Source organism: Carassius auratus, unplaced genomic scaffold (assembly GCF_003368295.1).
Source record: "Carassius auratus strain Wakin unplaced genomic scaffold, ASM336829v1 scaf_tig00217171, whole genome shotgun sequence".
NCBI lineage: Eukaryota > Metazoa > Chordata > Actinopteri > Cypriniformes > Cyprinidae > Carassius > Carassius auratus.
The window spans coordinates 104363-129567 of NW_020528927.1; the positions used below are offsets into that span (position 1 = coordinate 104363).

Sequence of the window (25205 nt, forward strand, 5' to 3'; positions counted from 1 at the left end):
TGCAAGTTTGTAAATTAACTTTGTTTTTATTGAACTGTTTGAAAAAAAATCTATACAGTATGTAAAATCATGCTGATTTATGGAGAAAAACAGCACTCTTCCTTTGATATTGATATTATTTGTGATCATACTAAATGCATTATAATAGACTGAATCACACAGTGAAAAAACACAGTCTTTTAATGCGCGTGTGCACTAGTCTAAACTACTAGACTTCAAAGCACTCTGTAGGATTGTTTGGTTTGGTTTTTGGCAAAATACTGATAATGTCAAATAGCATATCATTAAAACAACAATTACAATACTAGCACAGACAATATATATCGCACATCCTGCACCACTGTCTTTTTTGCTAATTTTTGCAAACCCTTTGATAAACTATCAATGTTTAATTTTATAAACTGCTAGTTTTATCTTCCTAGGCAAACGCAGCTTACACTGCATAATACAGCTTAAAATATGACCAGGGGTTCACTTCACTACTCTCTAATATGAATATACATTTTTTGAGTCTCGCTGGGTATGGATATATTTAAATGCTCTGTGGAGAGATGCTTGTGAGCTTATCTCCCAGGGTCTTTCAGTGACATATATTGTTTTCAGAGTATTAAAACTTGAGACAGCTGTTATGCCACGCCTCACTTAGTTTCTGCTGCCAATGCTTGAAAACATTAGTGGCCATCGTGGGTGCATGCCAAGTATACTGTAGGGCTTCCCCCCTTTGTTAGGGTTTTTCACTTGGATGTCCCGTTACTTTTGGAACACAGTTGATTGAGGACAGCTGTATTCCCAGCTTGATTATGGGGAATGTCCCTTCCTTTGTTAAGCTGGATGGTTTTAGGTGTGGGCTGGCTCCCCATGTCTCTGGCTGTTTTCAAGTTGGCGGTCCCTCTTGTTACAACTTCCTAATTTTGATCCAGGGTTAGGAGAGACAACATTGAGATTGTGATCATTTGTACATGCCGATGATGGTAGCAAAAGACAAATGCCGCACAAACCTGCCAATAAACCTAGTTTATTGCGTGACAACAATAGTAAAGATAGTGTATAAGGTAACAAAACAACAAGAAAGAAATTATACAATTTTACACAAATTAAATAATAATAAAGAAAACCGGTATAAATCGGGGAGAGGGACACAAGTGGCACCAAAGAAAAGAAAAGAACTAAACAAAGCCAGTCTAACTCAAATTCAACCTCTAACCTTACTAATAAACAAAAAATAAGAAAAAAAAGAGTCTTCAGTGTGTTTCACACAATAACTTGTCTATTCTACCTAACAAAACAAAAACATACAAAAGTGGCGCTCATTCCTAAATAATGTGTCTATACATTAAAGTCACTGGGTGTTGCAAAATGAACATCACGTGACATACTACCTGTCCCGCTTTCCCCTGGGGCAAAAGTTTGTCAACACAATGCAGAAAATAACTAAATAATAAAGACAAAAATATACATAAAAAATAAACGAAATTTCAGCTCAAAACTAAACAAATTAGGAGTAGTAGTAGTAGTAGCCCTTTATTGTCACAGGTACCCGCGAAATTAGCCATCAACCTGTCCATACATACACAACATACATACAATATGACAAAGGGGTAGACAGGACAGGAAGACAGGGAATTGAGGAAGAAATACAGCATAACATTAGGGAAGTGAGAAGAAGAAAACCAACACCCAGACTATGCTCCTTTTGGGAGCACAGTATGGGAACAGGAAAAACACCTCAGCACAAAAGCACATAATCAATACACCATAAACACACAACTTTGCAACTGGGGACGGAAATTGGGGGGGGGGGGGGGTTCGAGGTAATCCAGCGCAGGCAAACAGCCATCCGGTCCTGCAGCCATTAACCCTCTATAGTACGCAATATGATATCAATGAGGAAATAATTGTTTGTTATGTTTTTCCTGCTTAAAAATGGACACTATAACAAAAAGCTTTAGCTCTCAATGGAGGCGGTCGCATTTCTTTCCTCTCCTTCCCTGCCTTGCCTGCTTCGCCTGTCTCTTGTCTAGTCTACTTTGAGAGACTCTCTCTGCTCTGCTTTCCTAAACTGAAACATGGATTTGATAAATTGGTCTCTCAACGCAATTGACACCATCTTCTCGATGAGGAGCTTGGGTTCGGGGAAACTGACTGCCCTGCTGGAACGTTTGCAGCTGGCTACACGATGGATGCGTGGGCGAATTGGCGGGTCATGTGTCTGGCGGCTCTTTCCGTGGAGGACATTGAAGACATCTACCTATTCGGAACCATGATAACAGGTCTTCTGCTGATTGGATTAGGCTTTGCCCTGGGTTATCGGGAAATTCAGAAGACTGGAACAGCTGTCCAAAGCCTCACAAGGCTGCCCGTCAAGATTGAAGCAGTGGGCAGAGCTGTCAGCATTGAGACTGAGACTTTTAACCACAATATGGATAACATCCCGGTGAAGCTCACGGCTTTGGAAAGGAAATTGGAGGATTTGGAGACCAAAAAAGACAATCATAGTGACCGTTAAATTGGAATGCGTCTACTAGACCAAAACAACTGGGATCTTATCTTCTTTCGGCTCCACTCCCAGCTTGGCCTTGGCTGGAAAACAAATGTTCCCCTTGGAAAGCATGGCAACGAGACGCTCTGCGTTCCTCAACCCATTTCCCACAAGACACCTGCTGATTGTTGTTGACTCTGTCAACTTGCTGTGACGCTGTATAATCTGCGGACTGAGGCATCAAGAGAGAATCGCAACTCTACAGGCCTACAAATACACAAACTCTTACACATATACAGATATGCACTCACCTCCCCACCCCCATCCCTCGCCTTCACCGCTTTGTACCGCCAGTCTGTCAAGACCAGACTTTCTAGCTGCAGGGTAGGATGGCTGCTGCCTGCACTGGATTACCTCGACCCCCCCAATTTCCGTCCCCAGTTGCAAAGTCGTGTGTTTATGGTGTATGTGCTTTTTGTTGCTGAGGTGTTTTTTCATATTCCCATACTGTACTCCCAAAAAGAGCATAGTATGCGTGTTGGTTTTTTTTCTCCTCACTTCCCTAATGTTATGCTGTATTTCTTCCTCAATTCCCTGTCTTCCTGTTCTGTCTACCCCATTTTATGTATGTTGTGTATTTATGGACAGGTTGATGGCTAATTTCGCTGGTACTTGTGACTAGTGACAATAAAGGGCTACTACTACATATCAATATACATTATCATTATTTTTTTAGTTAATTAAAAGTTTGTTGCCTCAAGGCAACATTGTACCACTATGGATAAATTGAAACCGTTTTCATGAAGAAAAAAATTATATATTTATTTAAAATATCAATTTCTTTAATTAAAAACTTGAAAAAACATATTTATTTATTTATTATTCAGCTGTTGCCCTCTGGCAACATTGTACCATCGTGGAACGCAAGTACTACAAACCATCATATCATCATGTTAATGACCTGTGTAGGGTCGGGGGGGCCTAACCCCCCCAGGGGCCTGACAGGAGCCCTCCGATTATCCGAGACCCCCAGAAGTAATGCCGCCTTCATCCTCAGTTTGGCGCCACTCACCTCGTCCCACTAACTCACTATTTGTCCAATTGCCTACTATAGTGGCCAAATCTCCTGTCGAACCCCGCTGATCAATCACAAGCCACGCCCCATCCGACAGACCCACTATTTATCCGATTGCCCACTATAGTGGCCAAATGTCTTGTTGACCCCCCTGACCGGTCCGTAGTCATGCCCCTTGTCCCATGAACCCACTATAGTGGCCGAATGTGTTATCATGTGTTTATCCATATTGCATCTGTTTTTTTATTTGTTGAACCGCAATTAAATTATTACTCTTAAATTGGTCTGGACGTTTTTTGTATTTTCTAGTTCGGTGAACAGACACAGTCTCCATAGTCTAATATCTAGGTGAAAGAGTCTCTATGTGCTGAGAATTAACTGACCTCTGTGACATGAGGCAGCTAGCAGACAGTCGGTTAGCCAGTCTGTCTGCTTCCTGAAGGGGAACATCTCGGGTTACACATGTAACCATGGTTCCCTGCGTTCCCCTCGCCATATTTTCTGCTTGCCTGTTTCAAGTCTCCTTCAGACAACAGTCCTCGGTCCCAGAGGAGAACTGGCCCCCTGACTAAACCTGGTATCTACCAAGGTTTTTTCTCCATTCTGTCACCGATGGAGTTTTGGTTCCTTGCTGCTGTCGCCTCTGGCTTGCTTAGCTGGGGACACTTCATTTCCAGCAATATCGTTGACTTGATTGCATAGATACTATTAACTGATCTGAGCTGGATTATGACATCATTGAATTCAATGTTGAACTGGCTTTAACCGAAAAATAAGTGTTCGCATTATTGACACACCGTTTTCCTAATTAATGCTGTACTGTTGCTTTGACAAAATCTGTATTATTAAAAGCGCTATATAAATAAAAGTGACTTAACAGTTGGTGACACATTCAGCAGGTGCTTTTTTATACTACCCATCCGTGATGTCATGGGCTAGGTGGACCAATAGGATTGGAGATTTTCAAACCATTCAAGACAATTGTTCTGCTGGCGGCATTCGCCAATGTCCATAGGGTACTCTGCATCACAAGAGATGTTTGGTTTTTGAGAGGGTCTGTGTTGCCACCTTTTGGAACCATTTATCAGTGCAAAACCAAGACAATGTGATTTCAGATTCTTGAACGAATAGTTTTTTTAAGACGTTCTTTTAGGAGTAATCGATCAAGCCAGTTCACAAATCAAATTGAATCAAATAATAATTTGGGGTTAATAATGCAAGACTCAAAGCGGAATATGAGTCTAATTCAACCAACTGTCTAAGGATCCTAACGGGTGAGTTGCAGACATTATGCACATGCATATTGTAATGATAAACTTCCTAATCATCGGGAAGAAGGAGGCGGGAACCGGCGGACAATCAAATAACATTTTAATAATTCAAAATAAACACAAAACAGCGCACCAGCCACTCACGGACGACTGGTGCGCTCAAATAAAAACCAAAACATAAAATAAGGCCCAGGCCTGGTCCTCTCTCGTCCTTCACGGTCGTCGCTCCAATTTTATATCCTTCCGTCTCCTACGTGGGACTCGAGACAGGTGGTGGGTTGCAGGTGTAGCTCATCTCCAATCACTACACCTGGCCTCACTCCTTGTTCCCTCGTCTCTCGGCCCCGCCCCACTCGTCACACATATCTATCACCAGGGATTTGAATGAGACATGCACAATAAGTTTCTTTTAAGTAAGTTTAAATAAGTTTTATTAAATAGACCAATGTTTCATCATATCCATATTTCAAATTACGTAAATTCGATATTCATTCTCAAAAGCCTTGAATCGATATTTTCCGCTATTTATTTCAGCAAACATTTAAAAGAAGATCAGATTAATGTTAATCTTTTAACTAGTCTTCTCCACTAGATGTCACCCTCTTATTTCCCTTGTGCAATGTTATGTTAGAAAGCCTGTCACTTATTCAGGTCTTATCATGGCGGAGATACTGTTGACAAGAACTAAGAACAAAGTGTAATTTGCAATGCTCAGGTCAAATTCTATAGTAATACCACAAATCTGTGGAAGTTTTTGACATCACGCGTAAAGGCGCCATAATGTACACAATGAATGGTGGATGGTGCAACCACTGTTTTGTTAACACAAGCGCAGATGATGCCCGCCATCAACCTCTGTTGTCTGACTATGATGATAGGAATAGCATACACAAATTTCATCCCTAGCTGCTGTGAGAGTCACTTCATTAGCAGTTTATTGTTTGATTTGACAAAACTAACATCATATCAAATACTGTACAGCAGCTGCAAGTTCCTCACAGCAACCTATCAAAAAAACGCGAAGAAACTGTCAAAAATATATTACTATTTAGCAGTCTTAAGACTCAATGTAACAACAATGCTGCTACTACTACCAATAAATATTAATAAATCTTTATTTCTTTGTATAAATTCACCATTTGTTAGCTGATGTTTACTGTAAAAAAAATTTTGAAACTCGATAGCATTTGTATTAAAATTATATTCACTGAATGTAATTATAAAAATTAAAATAAAAAAATTGAGAAATGAATCGAACTGAGAGCTTTTGAATCTAAATCGAATTGAATCAGGACATCTGAATCGATTCCCAGCCCTAAATTTAAGTTGTTAAGCAAAATCAGTTAGCTTATTCTTTCTACAGGCCTATACTTTAGACATATAGAACATATACATGTTCATGCATAAGCTACTCAATATTGCTCAGTCGTGACTTGTATCTGACATAAAAGGATTTCCTCATGGATATGACTTTTACATTAGGGAAAGCATTGTCAATAGCCAGTGATAAAAGCCTCACAGAAATGCAAATATTGCATAATATATACAGTCTTGTTCAAAATAATAGCAGTACAATGTGACTAACCAGAATAATCAAGGTTTTTCGTATTTTTTTTATTGCTACGTGGCAAACAAGTTACCAGTAGGTTCAGTAGATTCTCAGAAAACAAATGAGACCCAGCATTCATGATATGCACGCTCTTAAGGCTGTGCAATTGGGCAATTAGTTGAATTAGTTGAAAGGGGTGTGTTCAAAAAAATAGCAGTGTGGCATTCAATCACTGAGGTCATCAATTTTGTGAAGAAACAGGTGTGAATCAGGTGGCCCCTATTTAAGGATGAAGCCAACACTTGTTGAACATGCATTTGAAAGCTGAGGAAAATGGGTCGTTCAAGACATTGTTCAGAAGAACAGCGTACTTTGATTAAAAAGTTGATTAGAGAGGGGAAAACCTATAAAGAGGTGCAAAAAATGATAGGCTGTTCAGCTAAAATGATCTCCAATGCCTTAAAATGGAGAGCAAAACCAGAGAGACGTTGAAGAAAACGGAAGACAACCATCAAAATGGATAGAAGAATAACCAGAATGGCAAAGGCTCAGCCAATGATCACCTCCAGGATGATCAAAGACAGTCTGGAGTTACCTGTAAGTACTGTGACAGTTAGAAGATGTCTGTGTGAAGCTAATCTATTTTCAAGAATCCCCCGCAAAGTCCCTCTGTTAAAAAAAAGGCATGTGCAGAAGAGGTTACAATTTGCCAAAGAACACATCAACTGGCCTAAAGAGAAATGGAGGAACATTTTGTGGACTGATGAGAGTAAAATTTTTCTTTTTGGGTCCAAGGGCCACAGGCAGTTTGTGAGACGACCCCCAAACTCTGAATTCAAGCCACAGTACACAGTGAAGACAGTGAAGCATGGAGGTGCAAGCATCATGATATGGGCATGTTTCTCCTACTATGGTGTTGGGCCTATTTATCGCATACCAGGGATCATGGATCAGTTTGCATATGTTAAAATACTTGAAGAGGTCATGTTGCCCTATGCTGAAGAGGACATGCCCTTGAAATGGTTGTTTCAACAAGACAATGACCCAAAACACACTAGTAAACGGGCAAAGTCTTGGTTCCAAACCAACAAAATTAATGTTATGGAGTGGCCAGCCCAATCTCCAGACCTTAATCCAATTGAGAACTTGTGGGGTGATATCAAAAATGCTGTTTCTGAAGCAAAACCAAGAAATGTGAATGAATTGTGGAATGTTGTTAAAGAATCATGGAGTGGAATAACAGCTGAGAGGTGCCACAAGTTGGTTGACTCCATGCCACACAGATGTCAAGCAGTTTTAAAAAACTGTGGTCATACAACTAAATATTAGTTTAGTGATTCACAGGATTGCTAAATCCCAGAAAAAAAAATGTTTGTACAAAATAGTTTTGAGTTTGTACAGTCAAAGGTAGACACTGCTATTTTTTTGAACACACCCCTTTCAACTAATTGCCCAATTGCACAGCCTTAAGAGCGTGCATATCATGAATGCTGGGTCTTGTTTGTTTTCTGACAATCTACTGAACCTACTGGTAACTTGTTTGCCACGTAGCAATAAAAAATATACTAAAAACCTTGATTATTCTGGTTAGTCACATTGTACTGCTATTATTTTGAACAAGACTGTATATTTGTCCTCTCCCGTTTATCTTTCTTAAGGGGGAAAGGGAAACAAAAATTAGAAAAGCTTTAAGAACTATTTTAATTGTCTTTATCTTTTAGAAGGAGAATTTTAAGTGCTTTTTACTTAAATATTTAAATGGCTTTGTGTGCTACATACAAGTCAGGCCCAATATATTACCTGTATTTTTGAGGGCATAATTTCACAAGTAACTCTTTATACAGCTTAAGAGTAACTAAACAGTTCTATAGCATTATTCCTGCATTTCTTTTCTTCAAATCTGTAGGGAAAACGGTTGATGATGAACTAAAGTCCCATGTGTAAGTGAATGATCTAATATATATTTATCTGATGGCTGGTAAAATAGTAAGATGGGAGCACCTTTGGAGAAGGTCGAGTATAAACCATGTTTCCTCTGCTCTGTTTCTCTGTAATGCTTTTACTGCCTCTTATCAAATTATTTCAAAGAAAATTAATAAATTTTCATTAATGCTCTGTGACTGGATTACTTTACATTAAATGATTACTTGAACATTCTATGTTTTTGAATGGATTGAATCACAGGTGACACAGAAAACCACACAGCAGTTGTCATGAGCTCCATGCAGTCAAACTCCTCTGCAAATGTGACCTTTGTTCGTCCTGCAACGTTTTTCCTCAATGGCTTTTCTAATATTCCACATGCAAAATACTTCTATGTGTTCTTGTCTTTAGTGTATGTTGTGACTGTTTTAGGGAATTCATTTATCATGTGTATCATATATTTGGCCCGCAGACTTCACACAGCCAAATACATTGCCGTTTTCCATCTTGCCTTTTCTGATCTGTGTGGAAGCTCAGCTTTGGTTCCAAAAATCATTGACACATTTTTGTTTGGGCACCATGATGTTTCATATGAAGTGTGCTTTGTGAGTATGTTTTTTGTATATCATTTCATGAATCTGCAGTCTTTGACACTACTTGTTTTGTCTTATGACAGACTAATTGCTATTTGTTTTCCCCTACATTATCATGCCATTGTAACCAAACCAGCAATGTTTTTAATCATAGGGGTGATGTGGATTTTGTCTATGGCATATTTTTCTGTACATGTAGGTCTGCTCAATAGACTTTCTATTTGTAGTTCTAATGTGGTTAATAGTTATTTTTGTGATTATGGCCCTGTTTGTAGACTAGCTTGTAATGATAATTCCCTAAATTTGCTGATGGGAAAAATTTGCTTTGGTTTCCTGATTTGCTTGCCTCCAATACTGATCATCATTTCATATTTCTGCATTGCTCTGGCTTTGCTTAAGATTGCTCATGGTGTTGATCGGATAAAAGCTATAAAAACCTGCACCTCACATCTCATATTGGTGGCAGTTTTTTATCTCCCAATTTTAAGTAATAACATTGCCGCTGCCACAACACCTATCCATCCAAATGCCCGGATAATTAACAATTCTCTGACCCAAATAATTCCACCTATGCTGAATCCCATCATATACACTCTAAAGACAGAGGAGGTCATGCAGTCCATAAAAGAACTGTACAAACGCAGTAAGGTGAATACAGTTAGTGAAAAAATTATGAAATTCAGTGTGAGAAATTGAAAGTGATCAAAACTGACTTGTGAACATTATCTGTTTGAATGAGACTTTGTCCATCTTGTATAAATCAGTCATGCTAGTATAAAAATAATTTGTTACAGTTTTTTCCTTGTATGTCAAAAGCTTTCCCAAAGAGTTCTTTGTGATATGTTTGCAGTTTTTTACTTATAATTTATTTATTCCAACCATTCTGTAATATGACATATCAGCAGGTTTGCCTTTCTTTTGCAGGGTGATTCCAGACCATGTAATGTAGGCATGTACTTCAGTGAACTTAATCCTCATATGACATTAAAAAACATAGACGTTAAAATCTGAAAGAAGAATCCTTTATCTTCGGTTCAGTCCATAATTGTTTTGACAAAAAAACACAACTTAACAAAACATTGTTTTACAATAGTAATATTGATTTTGTAACTTTTGACAGTTGTCTGTAGACCAGGGGTGTAACGGTACACAAAAATCATGGTTCGGTACGTACCTCGGTTTTAGGGTGTACTCACACTAGGCACGGTTGCCATGAACCGGGCCCGAGTACGATTGTCCCACCTCCCCACTCCCCCTCTGGCCTGCACTCACATATAGGGTTTCAGCATTCGTGCCGGAGCACGCTTACGTCATTATGGTGTGACGGTTTCGGGATAAACAGGAAGAGCGGCGCTCTCTGAACACAATGGAGTGCATCGCTCTGTTTTCTTTGTGGATAATTTTGTGTTGTTTGGTCCACAGACTGTTGTTAAACAGATGTGTCACCTTAGTGGCGCGAAAATTTTCACGTAATCGTGCTGCTCGTATGAGGATGTTTGCAAGGACTTTGCAGTTTTTCGTTTTTATGCGTTTTGCACCTCTGCCGTAGACCAAAGCGACCCTTTCCCTGCCATGTTGGTTTTGGAGGGTCGCAAAACCGTGACGCAACGCGTCCTTTTCTGTGCTCCAGCACGGTTAGCGCTCACACTGCATGCGAACCGCGCCCGAGTCCAACTGAACCGTGCCTTGGCCCACCTCTTCCAAGCGGGCCAGGGCCGGCCAATCGAGCCGCGCCCCGGCACGGTTCGAAGCACTCACACTAGTCAAACGAACCGCGCTTTGGTGGTCAAACGCACTCGGGCACGGTTCAAACTGGCAGTGTGAGTACACCCTTAAAGTCACGGTTCAGTTCATTTTCGGTACAGTAAGGGAAAGAAATGCAAACATTAAACTGCAGGTTGTTTATTACTATACACGTAAAAAATACTTTTTAATAAAATATATATAAAATAAAAAAGAATAAGAAATACAATACTGCTGCAAAGTTCTCCACTAAATAATATACTCTGTCTCAAACCAATAACATATAATAAAATATAATGAAAAATATAATAAATAACTATGATTACAGTGCAGCATTACCAATCCCAGTTTTTAGGCCTGCCTCACCAGAATCGTGCCTGACGCGGCGCTGGTTGCTGCTGCTACTGTAGGTGACATAGAGGGAGACCGCCGACAGACCAGGATCTTGTCTTCACGACAACAATATCTATACTTCACGTTGAGCATAAATATAAAGCCTACTGATAAAGGACACCATCAACAGCATTGACGGCAAAATAGACTATGTTTGACAGGTGCAATATTTGAAAATCAATAATTATTAATTTATTTTTTAAATTACATTTATATCTGAATTGATGTCAACCTATAGACTTTCAAACATCAAAGTGTCATGAATTAATATGTATTTGTGTACAAAATGACATGTAAACATATTTCCCATTCTATTTTGCCTGGAACCGCTTCCAACACACTTGCGTGTCGCGTGAAAAATAGGCGTTGGTTCTATTTCGAGCCACGCGGAAAACGCGTGCATGCTAGAAAGAGAACCGAAGGAAGGAAGAGCTACTGCAAGCGATTTTTAGTGCTGCAAATCCATTTATCCTTTGTTGACATTTCCGCGTCTTCATGGAAAGAGCAGGTCATGGTTGCTTAGCAACGGCAGACGCCTCGGGAGCGCAACTGCCAGAGCGCTTTGGAAAGAAGGAGAAAGCGGCACGCCTAGCATCTTCCACGTGTTTTTAGGCGCGATATGTGAACGGCCCCTAAGACAGTATTTTACAAAGGTACAGGCACAACTACCTTTATGACTGGTTCAGTCCTTTGTGTTAAAAGTCCACTTCCGCGAACCTAATTTTCAAGGAAGTACCCATTAACTGAACTCTCAAACTCTGAAGACAAAATGGTATCAAAAAGGAACTTCAAAGATGGATCCTCTCTCTGAGCAGAAACCCAGACCTGATGAGAACAGAAAGCAAAACATGGAGACCAGGAACTGCCCTCTGTGAATTCACAAGGTCCTTATCATTGAGTTTCTTCATCAGTTGTTTTTTTACTCATTGCACGCATGAGTGCACAAGAAACGAATACCTCTGGATACTGGAAAAAGGCAAAACAGATTCTAAAATGAATGATTCAGATGCACCAGTGTCTCGAAGAACCTTAATAGGAACCTCATCAGTACTTCCAAGCAGTGACACATGGCCATCTTAAATGATAGGAGCATAACCTATATCTTCATTACAAAGTACCACTGGTCCTTCCAACTTCTGTAAACTATAATGATGACTGTCAGAATCATTATCTGTCTGAACAGATGAAACAACAAGAGTAGGCATAGGTTGGGACTTAAAGGGATAGTTCACCCAAAAATCTAAATTATGTCATTAATAACTCATCCTCATGTCGTTCCAAACCAGTGAGACCTCCATTTACCTTCGGAACACAGTTTAAGATATTTTAGATTTAGTCTGAGAGCTCTCAGTCCCTCCATTGAAACTGTGTACGGTATACTGTCCATGTCCAGAAAGGTAAGAAAAACATAATCAAAGTAGTCCATGTGACATCATAGGGTCAGTTAGAATATTTTGAAGCATCAAAAATACATTTTGGTCCAAAAATAGCAAAAACTACGACTTTATTTAGCATTGTCTTCTCTTCTGTGTCTTTTGTGAGAGAGTTCAAAACTAAGCAGTTTGTCATATCTGGTTTGCGAATGAATCATTCAATGTAACCGGATCTTTTTGAACCAGTTCACCAAATCGATCTGAATCGTTTTAAACTGTTCGCGTCTCCAATACGCATTAATCCACAAATGACTTAAGCTGTTAACTTTTTTAATGTGGCTGACACTTCCTCTGAGTTCAAACAAACCAATACCAATTAATACAGCACAAAAATGCCAACAATCCACAGTTTTTTAAGATGCCGAAAAACTCTTAAACAATTCCCAATAACAAACCAAACTGCTGTTTGCTAGTGCTAGCACACTGATGAATCAAATACCAAGTTAAAATACACTCCACCTTCATATTAAACAGGCGCTAGTGCAAATATATCAAACATACAAATGTATTTTCCTTAGAAGCTGGACCTCCCAAGCTATAACAAAAATCTTGGACGAGTGCCCAATTGTTACATCTAAATGCCAAAGGTGATAAATGAACAGCAATAAAGATACAAACAATTAACAAAGTGCAGGTCAAGGTTCGGAGCACAACTGCAGGGTAAGGACAAGAGCTCCCCTTCCAACAAAGGCCAAACACCTTAACTAGAGTCCCAAATTGGTGACAGGTTTACTGTAGATCCTTATCTGGTAACCTATAAAAGAGAAGAAAACTAGAACAGAAAAGAAACCCAAAACAAAACCGTAACATGGGGAAAGAAAAAAGAAAACAGACAAAAAGAAAACAAGCCTGTTTGTTCATCTGCATTTTTTTTTCAAATCCGATGGAATAACTGGAAGATAACGAATCAAACATATTTATGCCATAATTTATTTTTAGTAATAGGATTATATATATATATATATATATATATATCCCTGTATATTACTTTACTTTGTAAATTAATCACAACTTTTTAAATTGGGACTTGTGGTTGATATTAATATTTCAGACAATAATATTAGTCTCTTGTTATCATGGGTAAACACATTATCTTAACTTTAAAAAGCTTTTAGAGAAATGTTTTCGCTATCTTGTATATTTTTTCTAAATCATAGTTTGTAAAGATTTACTCCTACCTTTTTTCCCCCCTGAAGTCTGTAGGGAGAAGGGCTGATCCATGAACTGAAGTCCCAAGTGCAGGAGAACGATCCAATATAAATATGTTACATATAGTTGACAGAATAATGATTGTGTGGCTGTATTGGAGAAGGTAGAGTATAAACCATGTGTTTCTGCTGTTTGTATCTATTGATTTTACTGTAGTGACTCAATTGTTGTACTATTATTTTAGCATCTATCATATTAGAGCAGGGCATTCACTGTGACTAGAAATGAAATCATTATTTGAATATTCTCTTTTATTGAGTGTATTTCTATAACAGTTCTTTATCACAGGTGATACAAAAAATCCCGACAGCAGTTATCATGAGCTCCATGCAGTCAAACTCCTCTGCAAATGTGTCTTTTATTCGTCCTGCAAATTTTTTCTTAAATGGCTTTGTTAATATTCCACTTGCAAAATACTACTATGTGTTCTTGTCTTTAGTGTATGTTGTGTCTGTTTTAGGGAATTCATTTATCATGTGTATCATTTATTTGGCCCGCAGACTTCACACAGCCAAATACATTGCCGTCTTTCATCTGGCTTTTTCTGATCTGTGTGGAAGCTCAGCTTTGATTCCAAAAATCATAGATGTGTTTTTATTTGAGCACCAGGAAATTTTATATGAAGCATGTTTTGGCAAATATGTTTTTTGTACTTCATTTCATGAATCTGCAGTCTTTGACACTAATTGTCTTGGCTTATGACAGACTGGTTGCTATTTGTTTTCCTCTACGATATCATGCCATTGTAACCAAACCAGCCATGTTTCTGATCATAGGGGTGATGTGGAGTTTTCTGTGACCTTTTTTTCTGTACTTGCAAATTTGGTCAATAGAATCTCTTTTTGTAGATCTAATGTAATTGATACTTATTACTGTGATTTTGCCCCTATCTATAGACTAGCCTGTAATGATAATTTTGTGCATATTGTGATGGGGAAACTTTGCTTTGGTCTTCTGATTTGCATACCTCCAATACTGATCTTCATTTCATATTTCTGCATTGCTCTGGCTCTGCTTAAGATTGCTCATGGTGTTGATCGGATCAAAGCTATAAAAACATGCACCTCACATCTTATATTGGTGGCAATTTTTTATCTGCCAATTTTAAGTAATAACATTGCCTCTGCCACAACACCTATCCATCCAAATATTCGGATAATTAACAATTCTCTGACCCAGATAATTCCACCTATGCTGAATCCCATCATATACACTCTAAAGACAGAGGAGGTCATGCAGTCCATAAAAGAACTGTACAAACGCAGTCAGGTGAATACAATTGGTGAAAAATCTATGAAATTCAATGTGAAAAATTTTAAGTGATCTAAAATGACTTATTTACAAGTTGTTAATACTATATTTAACTTATTTTACAGTTGGATTGCTTTCATTGTCTGTTTGAATGAGACTTTGTCCATCTTTTATCTTGTATAAAACAGACATGCTGTTATAAAAAAATCCTTTGTTACAGTTTTTTTTTTGTGAATGTCAAAAGGTTTTCAAAATACTTATTTGTCTTTGTCCATTTTTTTAACTTAGAATTTATTTATTCCCACCATTCTGTAATATGACATATTAGCAGGTATGTCTTTCTTTTGCAGGGTTATTCTTTTTTTTCTTGAGTGATTCCAGACTTAATCCTTTAAGAACTTAATCCTTATATGGCATTTAAACATAAATGTTCAACTCTGAAAGATGAATCCTGTATCTTCTGTTCAATCCATAACTGTTTTTACAAAAAAGAATAAAGCAGAAAAAACACAACTTGACAAACCATTGTTTTGCGATAGTAATACTGATTTTGTAACTTTTGAAACAGAAGAGGTCATGCAGTCCATAAAAGAACTGTACAAACGCAATAAGGCGTGTGTTACACAGTGAGTTATTCCCACCATTCTGTGCCATTTGAAACATTTTGGGGCATTCTATGAGGATCTAAATTTGTTCAACTTTAAACTTTTAAGTGTTTATTCAATAAAATGAATGCAGTCAGAATGACAAAAAATAAAAATTTAAACAAGCCTAGTACACAAGTGCTCAGCAACACATTTTTGTTTGATCTGCACAATAAACAATGGTATATCTTACATATAAAAAACATTAAATGTTCCCCACTAGCATTTGTAAAAGTACAGAAAATTCATCTTATATCCTTTGTACTATCAACATGAATGAAATGGCAATATTTCAATGTTTGTCATATCACACCCTCTCATTTCATTCAAATAAATAAATAAACAAAAACGTAATTCTCTTCTTTGCATTTCTCTTCTGCTTAGCTATGTCTCCTAATCTAATAAACTTGACATTATATCCTGCAAATTGTCACGAATCATGTCCATGGATTTTACCACTTACCACCAGAGGTTGCGCTCCAATGGGCTAGGTGCACAAGATGGCGCCGGTGAGCTTCAGCGACGCGAGTGTGTGCGTACTTATTTCCGGTCTTGAGACGCTCGCATTGACTGTAATGGAAACTTGCATACGAAACTTGGCTAGATGTATATAATTAATGATTTTCAAATTTAACAGCCGATAGTGGTATATCAAAAACATGGGGAAACATCCTCCCTATATTTTGCGTACCTCTGTGTGGAAATTCATCAAGATACAACGCGGAGATTGCTTTATTCTTCTGTTGATTATGCGGATCAGCGTCAGGTCAGGTCCACAGGTATTTCTTCTTTCAAACACAAACCTCTCAAATATGCAATACTTTTCATTTTCGAAGAGCTGGTTTTGTTATGTTATGTAAGATAAATGTTTCTGACTGTCAAACAAGACGCACAGAGATTTCTGATAAAGCATATTTTATTAACTTTATTTGATAACATAATTTATAACTAACTGTACAATTAAACGTAATATAATTATGGTATGTTTGCATTAAATAAAAGATCGCTGTCTGCATTCATGTGTGTTTTTATATGTTTATTTGTTTTGTGAAAGATCTGTAGCATAAATCATTATCTGTCTATGAGCAGCCATGTATATTGTTATTGTTTTGCATTAATTATCAGATTAAACGTATTAAAATTAGTCACGTATTTTTTCCTGTGTAAAATAATGAAATATGTTGTTAAAATAACGATGAAACAGACTGATGTATGTGTACAATTGAGAAATGGATATTTCTGAAGATAAATCGCAGACCACGTCTCACGAGGTAAATATTTAATATAATAATAATAATGCAAACATTTTCGAGAAATAAGTAATTTGTACATTTACATATTTGGTAAGATTAAATACATTATATAGCTGTGTATACACGTCATGAGTTCAACTTTCATCTCGTGAACAGTAGTGAACATTACTGTATTTAATTCATTCACCAGACCCAAACATACACAAGTTTCAAATCCACTGGCTCAGTTAACATTTGTAGTATAGTGATAATAGCAGTGTATATCTTATTTGCATATGAAGTGATATTATAAATCCTGTAAACATATAGAAGGTAATATTTGGACTTCTCAGGTTCTCTGCACTGACTTTAAGCACAACCGGAAATATCTACGCACACACTCGCAAGACCGGAAATCCAAGATGGCGGAGATATGCAACTAGCCCATTATATTGACTTTCACCTTACACAGAGTGTTGCATGTCACTCTGGACTACATTTCCCATCATTCACTGCTCTGATTGCACACACCTGTAACCAATCTCACACACACACACACACAGATCCTTCTCAAACTGCTGAGTATTGTTTGGACATATCGCTAGTCTAGTAATGTTACAGAGTTAATAGTCTTTGTCTGTTTAGCCTGTTTAATCTAGATGTAGTTTTGGATATCTTGCCTGTCTTTGGATTGCCCTTCTCTTCTTGCCCTGTTTGGATACTGTTTACACCTCACCTGGACCATTGCTTGTGTTTCTTGTTTGGACATTGTTCGTCGGAGATTGACCATGCCCGTTTACTGGACTACTCTTGTGTCTTGCCCTCAATATACCTGTTTGCCATTGTTTGACCCATGCCTGTTATGACCACGTCTATTTATAAAAGCATGCAAATGGATTAACATGCTTCACGTCTTGTTCGCCCTGTAACATAAATAGGCCTACTGTGTGCTTTGATGAATTGCTTAAGCTTGGAAGTAGGGGTGCGCGATAAAAATCGTCAGTTTACAACGGCTCTGTGTAGTAATAGCTGCTATGTGAAATCGCACACCTGATGGAATTTCCCGCTGATTAGATAACCCGCTTTACTGATGAGATGCACATTAATTATCGGACGATATTTATCGCGCACCCCTACTTGTAAGTCACTTCGGATAAAAGCGCTGTTAATGCCTGGGTCACAATAGACGATTAAATTAAAAATTGAACCGATTTTAAAACCATAGGAGACCACAGATATAAGAATAGTTTCAACCTATTTTTAACATTATAATTCTCCAAATGCACACACTAGACTAGACAATTCCGCCAGACAGACAGATGTGTGATCTGACAATTGTAGTAGCGATTTCACAGTGTCAATTCCACAAACACAAGATGTCACATAAACTTGCATGATCAAACCAAAAACAAATATGGATGATGATCGATGTCGTCGACTGGCTCTTGTGGCATGCACAACAAGAAAATTACCATACAGAACTTCAGTATTATTTCGGTGTAGTATTGTTACACCATCAAAACTTAAAAAATCGGATGCTTTGTGGACAGCATCACTTTTGATTATAAACAGAAGAATGCACAAAGGGTCAACTTCATAAACTTATTATTTTGGAGTATAGTAATTTCAAAAGTCATCTCTCATTATACTTTTTGTAATGTATTTATCATTATGTTTGTACAGTATTCCTATTTAGCAATACATTTATGATGTCACATGCTAAATTTGCTCCTACCCATTTTTTTTCAACTCTGCAGGGAGAAGGGATGATCTGTGGACTAAAGTCCAAAGCTCAAGAGAATGATCTACTATAAATTTGTCTGATGGCTGGTAAATTAATGAGATGGTGGCAGCTTTGGAGAAGGTAGAATATAAACCACGCGTTTTCTCTGTTTCTTACTACTGATTATACTGCAAATTAATGAAATCATTTTAATATGAATATTCTTTTATTTGAAGTATTTCTATAACTGTTCATCGCAGGTGAAACAAAAAGCCAGACAACAGGTATCATGAGCTCCACGCAGTCAAACTCCTCTGCAAATGTGACCTTTGCTCGTCCTGCAACATTTTTCATAAATGGCTTTTTTAATATCCCACATGCAAAATATTACTATGTGTTCTTGTCTTAGTGTATGTTGTGACTGTTTTAGGGAATTCATTTATCATGTGTATCATTTATTTGGCCCGCAGACTTCACACAGCCAAATACATTGCTGTTTTCCATCTGGCCTTTTCTGATCTGTGTGGAAGCTCAGCTTTGATTCCAAAACTCATAGACATGTTTTTATTCGAGCACCAGGACATTTCATATGATGCATGTTTGGCAAATATGTTTTTTGTATTTCATTTCATGAATCTGCAGTCTTTGACACTACTTGTTTTGGCTTATGACAGACTGGTTGCTATTTGTTTTCCTCTACAGTATCATGTCATTGTAACCAAACCAGCAATGTTTCTGATCATAGGGGTGATGTGGATTTTTTTCTGTCACTTTTATTTCTTCAATGGTGAGTTTAATCACAAGACTCTCTATTTGTAGATCTAATGTAGTCAATAGTTATTTTTGTGACCATGGCCCTATTTATAGACTAGCTTGTAATGATAATAGCATAAATATTACCATGGCAAATATTTGCTTTGGTCTCCTTGTTTGTATGCCACTGATACTGATAATCATTTCATATTTCTGCATTGCTTTAGTTCTGCTTAAAATTGCTCAGGGTGCTGACCGGATCAAAGCAATGAAAACCTGCACGTCACATTTCATGTTGGTGGCAATTTTTTATGTGCCGCTTTTAGGTATTAATATTGCAGCTTTAGCAACATTTATCCATCCAAATGCGCGGATAATTAACAATTCCCTGACACAGACAATACCACCAATGCTGAATCCCATCATATACACTCTAAAGACAGAAGAGGTCATGCAGTCCATAAAAGAACTGTACAAACGCAAAAAGGTGAACACTAGGCTACTACAGAACAAAAGGGTAAATACAAAGGGTTAATAAAACAGTTTGATTTTATTGAACTGTTTTAAGGAATCTGTAATTTTGTTTACTATGACTATCCAGTTGGTTATACAGTCTGTTAAGAGCATTAAACAAATACTTAATTTAACAGAACTGACTGACCTGTGTGTTCAGATGTTGTCGAAAATAATCTCAGCCTTCTCACGTGCGATAAAAGAAATCACTCAAAATATTTATAAGGTCACAGAATTTAGAATTTGCATTGTAATGCAGTTGCAAATGTATTGTAATGAATGGCCAATTATGAATTGAACTAAAGTAATAAATGTACTTAACTTTGTTAAATGAGTGAAATGTTTTGTTTGAAGTGCAACAAGGCTTTCCATGTGTGCTGATGTGATTTTGTGTACATAAGGATTGTTCACACACAAATAAATATTATTTACTAATGCTCATATTGTGCCAAAGCCATTTGACTTAACAAAAAGTCACATTAACATGGCCATTAATTTTCAACAAAACAAAAAATTAAAATGAAGTGAATGGTGTTCAATGGAAAAAAGGCATTCATACAATGTACAAATAACATGAAGGTGAGTAAAAGGCGATTGTATATTAATCTCACATCTCTCGGTAAAAAGATATGAACCTCATAAATTGTGTATACATTTATTAACAACGTGTAAATATGCTTATAGCAAATGAAGGAAGTTTACAAATCACTTGTGAGACCCACAATGCCAAAGAGCTCAGACAACAGTATAGTATGTTAAGCAAAATTAACAGAAACTTCTACAGAAACTATTAAAAAGGACACTGAGAATAAAAGAAGCACTTTGATTAGGGGGAAAACAAATTCTGATTCTAGTCTGCCCTCTAGTGGCAAAAGCAAGTGTTGTGCTGGGGTGCGTTTTCCAAAACCATGGTTGCTAACCTGTTAGCAACTTAGTTGGTTGGCAATGGGAAATGCATCGCAACCAACAAAGTTGCTAACTTAGTTAGCAACTATGGTTTTGGGAACGCACACCTGGATGATGGTTAAGCCTATTGTGACTTGCTGTATTTTGCCAATAGATTTAATGTGCCAACCATATTATACAATACATATTTTTAATTGCTGTAAAGGGTAGAAAGACACTCAATTGTGTAGTTACAGTCATCAATTAAGTCTCGCTTCTTACATTTTTCTAACATATAATAACGAAGGCATGCAACTAGGCCTTTCAAGATTAAGAAATGATAGAAAGTATCTAAAGTATCTTAAATAAGTCTAATACCTTATGCATACTCATTGGTTGATGAAGGCAAAACATAACAGGCAAACTTTTTTATGCATTTGGTTTAATTTTGATATTTTGAGCTGTTTGGCTTTTAATAACATTTTGCAGGACTAGAGGAAATATTTCAAAACTACATGTCGAGATATATAATATCTTAATATATTTATTTCAGTATATTCTGTTAAAGGCTTCATTGGATACTTCATGCACTTTTAACCTTGGTGCATGCAGATAACACTAACAGCAGAACATTTAATACATAAAATAAAATAAAGTACAACTATACCAAATAGGTAAGGTAAAAAGAAAGATAAGTAAAGCAACACAAGGCACATGGCAGACAGTGTGCAAACCACTGAAGTAACAGTGCAGATATAATGATTGTAGTGCAAAAAGAGCTTATTCAGTCTGATTAAAATGTAAAACATCTTCAGAGAGCAGTTCTTTATTTAAACTGACAGCAGAGGTTGAATAAGCTCAGCAACTGTTGAATGAGGTTAGTGAGCAGACCAGTGCTGTACAAAGTGTCTGGTGCAGGTTCCAGTGTGTTTAGCATGTGTGTGCTTGTGTGTGTGTGGGGGGGGGAAGGGGCGGGGGGATGGGATTGTTTATGGTTTTGGGGGACTGAAGCAGCAGCAGTTGATGGGGGGGGGGGTGCTCTACAGGTGAGACGGGTTCCATAAATGTTCCAAAAAGGGGAGACTAACACTAACGATCTTCTCAGCTGTTCTCACTATGCATTGAAGAGTCTTCTGGCAGGATGTGTTGCAAGGCGCCATACCACACAGTGATGCAGCTAGTTCAGGATGCCTGTGTAGAAGGTGCACATGATGGGGGGCCAGGGTCCTCTGGCTCTTAATTGAGCAGAGGAAGTAGAGACGCTGCTTTTGCTTTCTTGGCCAGTGCTGCGGTGTTGTCGGTCCAGATGTCCTCTAAAATGGACTCAGGAACTTGGTGCTGCTTACTCTTTCCAGAGTCGCAACTTTGATGGTCAGAGGAGCATGCTGAGTGTGCACTCACCTGAAGTCAGCAACAATCTCTTTCATCTTCTTCACATTCAAAGAGAGATTGTTGTCACTTCACCCACCTCGCTCCTGTACTTTGTCTCATGTCTGTTTCTAATAAGGACCCACCACAGTCCTGTCATCCACAAACTTAATAAAAGAGGTTAGAGTTGTGTGATGGTATGCAGTCATGCGTCAACAGAGTGAAGTGGGGGGGGGGGCGGGGGGCTTAACACACATCCTTGGGGGGGCTCCAGGTGTTTAGTGTGATGTGCTTGGATGTGTTACTGCTGACCCCTAGTGCCTAAGGTCTCCAGTCAGAAAGTCACGTGTTTTCTCTCATGCACTAAGTTTAACAGGGCTGACGAGTCATGAACATGCGGATCCATGTGCAAGCTTTTATTACACAGAGACGTTGTAGTACAGCATGGGGTCAAACACTGGCAAAACATTTATATAGTGGGGCAAGACAAAGAATATTCCTAGGGCAAGAGTGGATCTTCGATGAGCGAACAATATCCAGAGGGCTAAGCAAGAGGGGTAATCCAGAGTCAGAACACGAGAAACAGGGTAAGGCAGGAAAAAGACTAAGCTACGAAAACTATAAACTGAAATAAGACTATGAAAACTGTAAACTGAAACAGAATTATTGAAACTATAAACTGAAACAGAATTATGAAAACTATAAACTGAAACAAGACTATGAAAAACTATAAACTGAAGCAAGACTATGACAACTAGAAACTAAGACAAAACTATAAAAAACAAACAGGGAATGGCTTGGTATTGCAACTATCGCTAGGAGAGGGATATGGCAGAACAATACTCTGCCGTATGTGAGAGGAAGTCCAATGCTTATAAAGCGTGTCTGATGATCAGTGTTAATTTTGTTGACTAAATATTTTCGTCATTATTTTCGTCACGAATATATTTTTTGCGGACGAAAACGAAACGAAAACTAAAAAGAAGGCACTGATGGAGACTAAAACTATGACTAAATTGATTGACATTATCGTCAACGAATAAAGGAACGAGACGAAAATAGACTGTTGACGAAAATCAAATCTGCAGACGGGAGAGATGCGAGGAATCAACAAAAGAACCGGCAAAACGGAACAGACTGCATGAGAGAAGAGAACCAATCCGAGCCCTGACTTATTGAGACGTGAAGCGAAGGTTTTCAGTTTTTAAATGAGTCGGCATTTGAAGCAGGTGATGTCTAAAAGAGCGACAAAATGTCCACAGCTCACTTCACGTTTGACGACGAAACAAAACAAAACAAAGTGTAAAGCACGCGGAACGCTATTCGTGGCAAGAACACAACCAATTTGAAAAAGACATTTACAGACGAGCCACCTGGACATTTTCTCAAATGTAATTTCACAACGATGTTCTTTTGTTTATTGAGCTAAGCAAAATTGGAAGGACTGTAGTACGTAGATGTTGTAGCATTAAATATTACGAACTGAAAAGTACTGTAAAATAGCCCCTTCTTCAAGTTAGATGAGAGCACAATACTAATACGTAATATTATGGATAAATACATTTGATTAATACTTAATGTTTAGTATATTTTATAATGTTCTACTTGTTGACAATATCACAAATATTTCTATATTAGTCATGTGAAACGTGAATGTTCACATCCTATATCATTATACGTACTAATCTAGAAATATTGTAGTATTTAAAACATACAATATTGCTAGACAAATGAATACCATAAAAAATCTTGTTACTTTTTTATCCACCCAAATATTTACTTTAAATGTATGCATTTATTGTTCAGCTCAGCTGTAAGCTTTAAGGTCCTGGACCTAACTTTATTTTTCTTAATTGATGGTCAGTTGGCAGCTAGTTATTGTTTACATTATCATGTCAGTGTTTGTTGCTGCATAAAAGCTTTTTGAATCGAAATAAAGACACAGTTGTGTTGAAATAAAGTTGAATTTGTGTTTTATATATTTTGGTTAAGTTTGTTTCCGTATATCAGCTGTAAAAAAATTGTCTAGTAAATCTGTTATTGATTTTAGTCTTATTTTAGTCGACTAAAATACCAAGCAATTTTAGTCGACTAAAATAAGACTAAAATTAAAACAAATCAGATGACTAAAACTTGACTAAAACTAAAAAGAATTATAGTCAAAAGACTAAGACTAAAACTAAATTAAAATTTCGTGTCAAAATTAACACTGCTGATGATTGTATTGTGTGTGTGGTGATTGGTCTCAGGTGCATAGTGTGATTGTTATCAGGTGAATGTGATTGGTGCAATAAGGCATGGGAAATGTAATCCAGATTGTACTGTGGAGTTTGTGTTGTGGAGGATGACCTCTGGTGGTGAATAAATGGAAGTTCAATGAACGGATCATTGAACAATGATCAAAAATCCTGCCTTCACTTGCATTGAACTTGCATTTAATTCCTATCTATATTCTGATGGATTTACAATGGGTTTTGTTTATGTACAATTTGCCTTATTTTACACCAGATTTTATTCCTAAAATAACAATGAAAATAACTGTAAAATTTATTTAAAGGGGAAATGCTCGTTTTCACCCAATCTCCTGTTAATCTTGAGTACCTATAGAGTAGTACTGCATCCCTCATATCTCCAAAAAGTCTTTAGTTTTATTATATTTCTAAGAGAAAAATAGTCTGTGCTGATTTTTTTTCGGAAAAACACGACCGGCTGGAGGCGTGACGTGTGGGCGGAGCTAAAGAATCACGAGCGCGAGTAGGCTTTTGCGTTGAGATTGTTTGGAAGTTGTGACATTACCGTGAGGAAAAAAAAACATCATCCAAAACAAACCATGGCTAACAGTCAGATTCAGCCGTTTATTTATGATCCAGAATCAGATCCCGAGGCTGAAACTGAACGAGAGCAGTAGCAGCAACGACTACAACAGCGTCTCTATGTGGTATGTATTGAAACTGTAATATTTCGCTTATGTACCCCTCTCTCACCAGGTCCTTCCTGACATTGCTCGCACTCGCTCCGAGGGGGATATAACCGGGTCTCCGCATGGGAGGCAGACGCACTAACCAAGGAGGTAGAGATATTTTAAGCAGTTTTACTCACCGCATGCAGTTTCCAACACATGATCGTGACCCTTTTTCTTGGGACTGCATTATCTTTAATAAATAAACA

General features: G+C 37.7%; 1 protein-coding gene and 2 pseudogenes across 1 annotated transcript; all 3 read left to right on the plus strand.

Moving 5' to 3' along the window:
* Positions 1–8587: 8587 nt before the first annotated feature.
* LOC113100105 (olfactory receptor 1468-like) lies at positions 8588–9586 on the plus strand. Its single transcript, XM_026264974.1, has one exon. The coding sequence runs from the start codon at positions 8588–8590 to the stop codon at positions 9584–9586; it is 999 nt and encodes a 332-aa protein (XP_026120759.1).
* A 4400-nt stretch (positions 9587–13986) lies between these two features.
* On the plus strand, positions 13987–14991 carry LOC113100101 (olfactory receptor 1468-like; annotated as a pseudogene).
* Positions 14992–18209: 3218 nt separating this feature from the next.
* On the plus strand, positions 18210–19788 carry LOC113100102 (olfactory receptor 1468-like; annotated as a pseudogene).
* The last annotated feature ends 5417 nt before the right edge of the window (positions 19789–25205 follow it).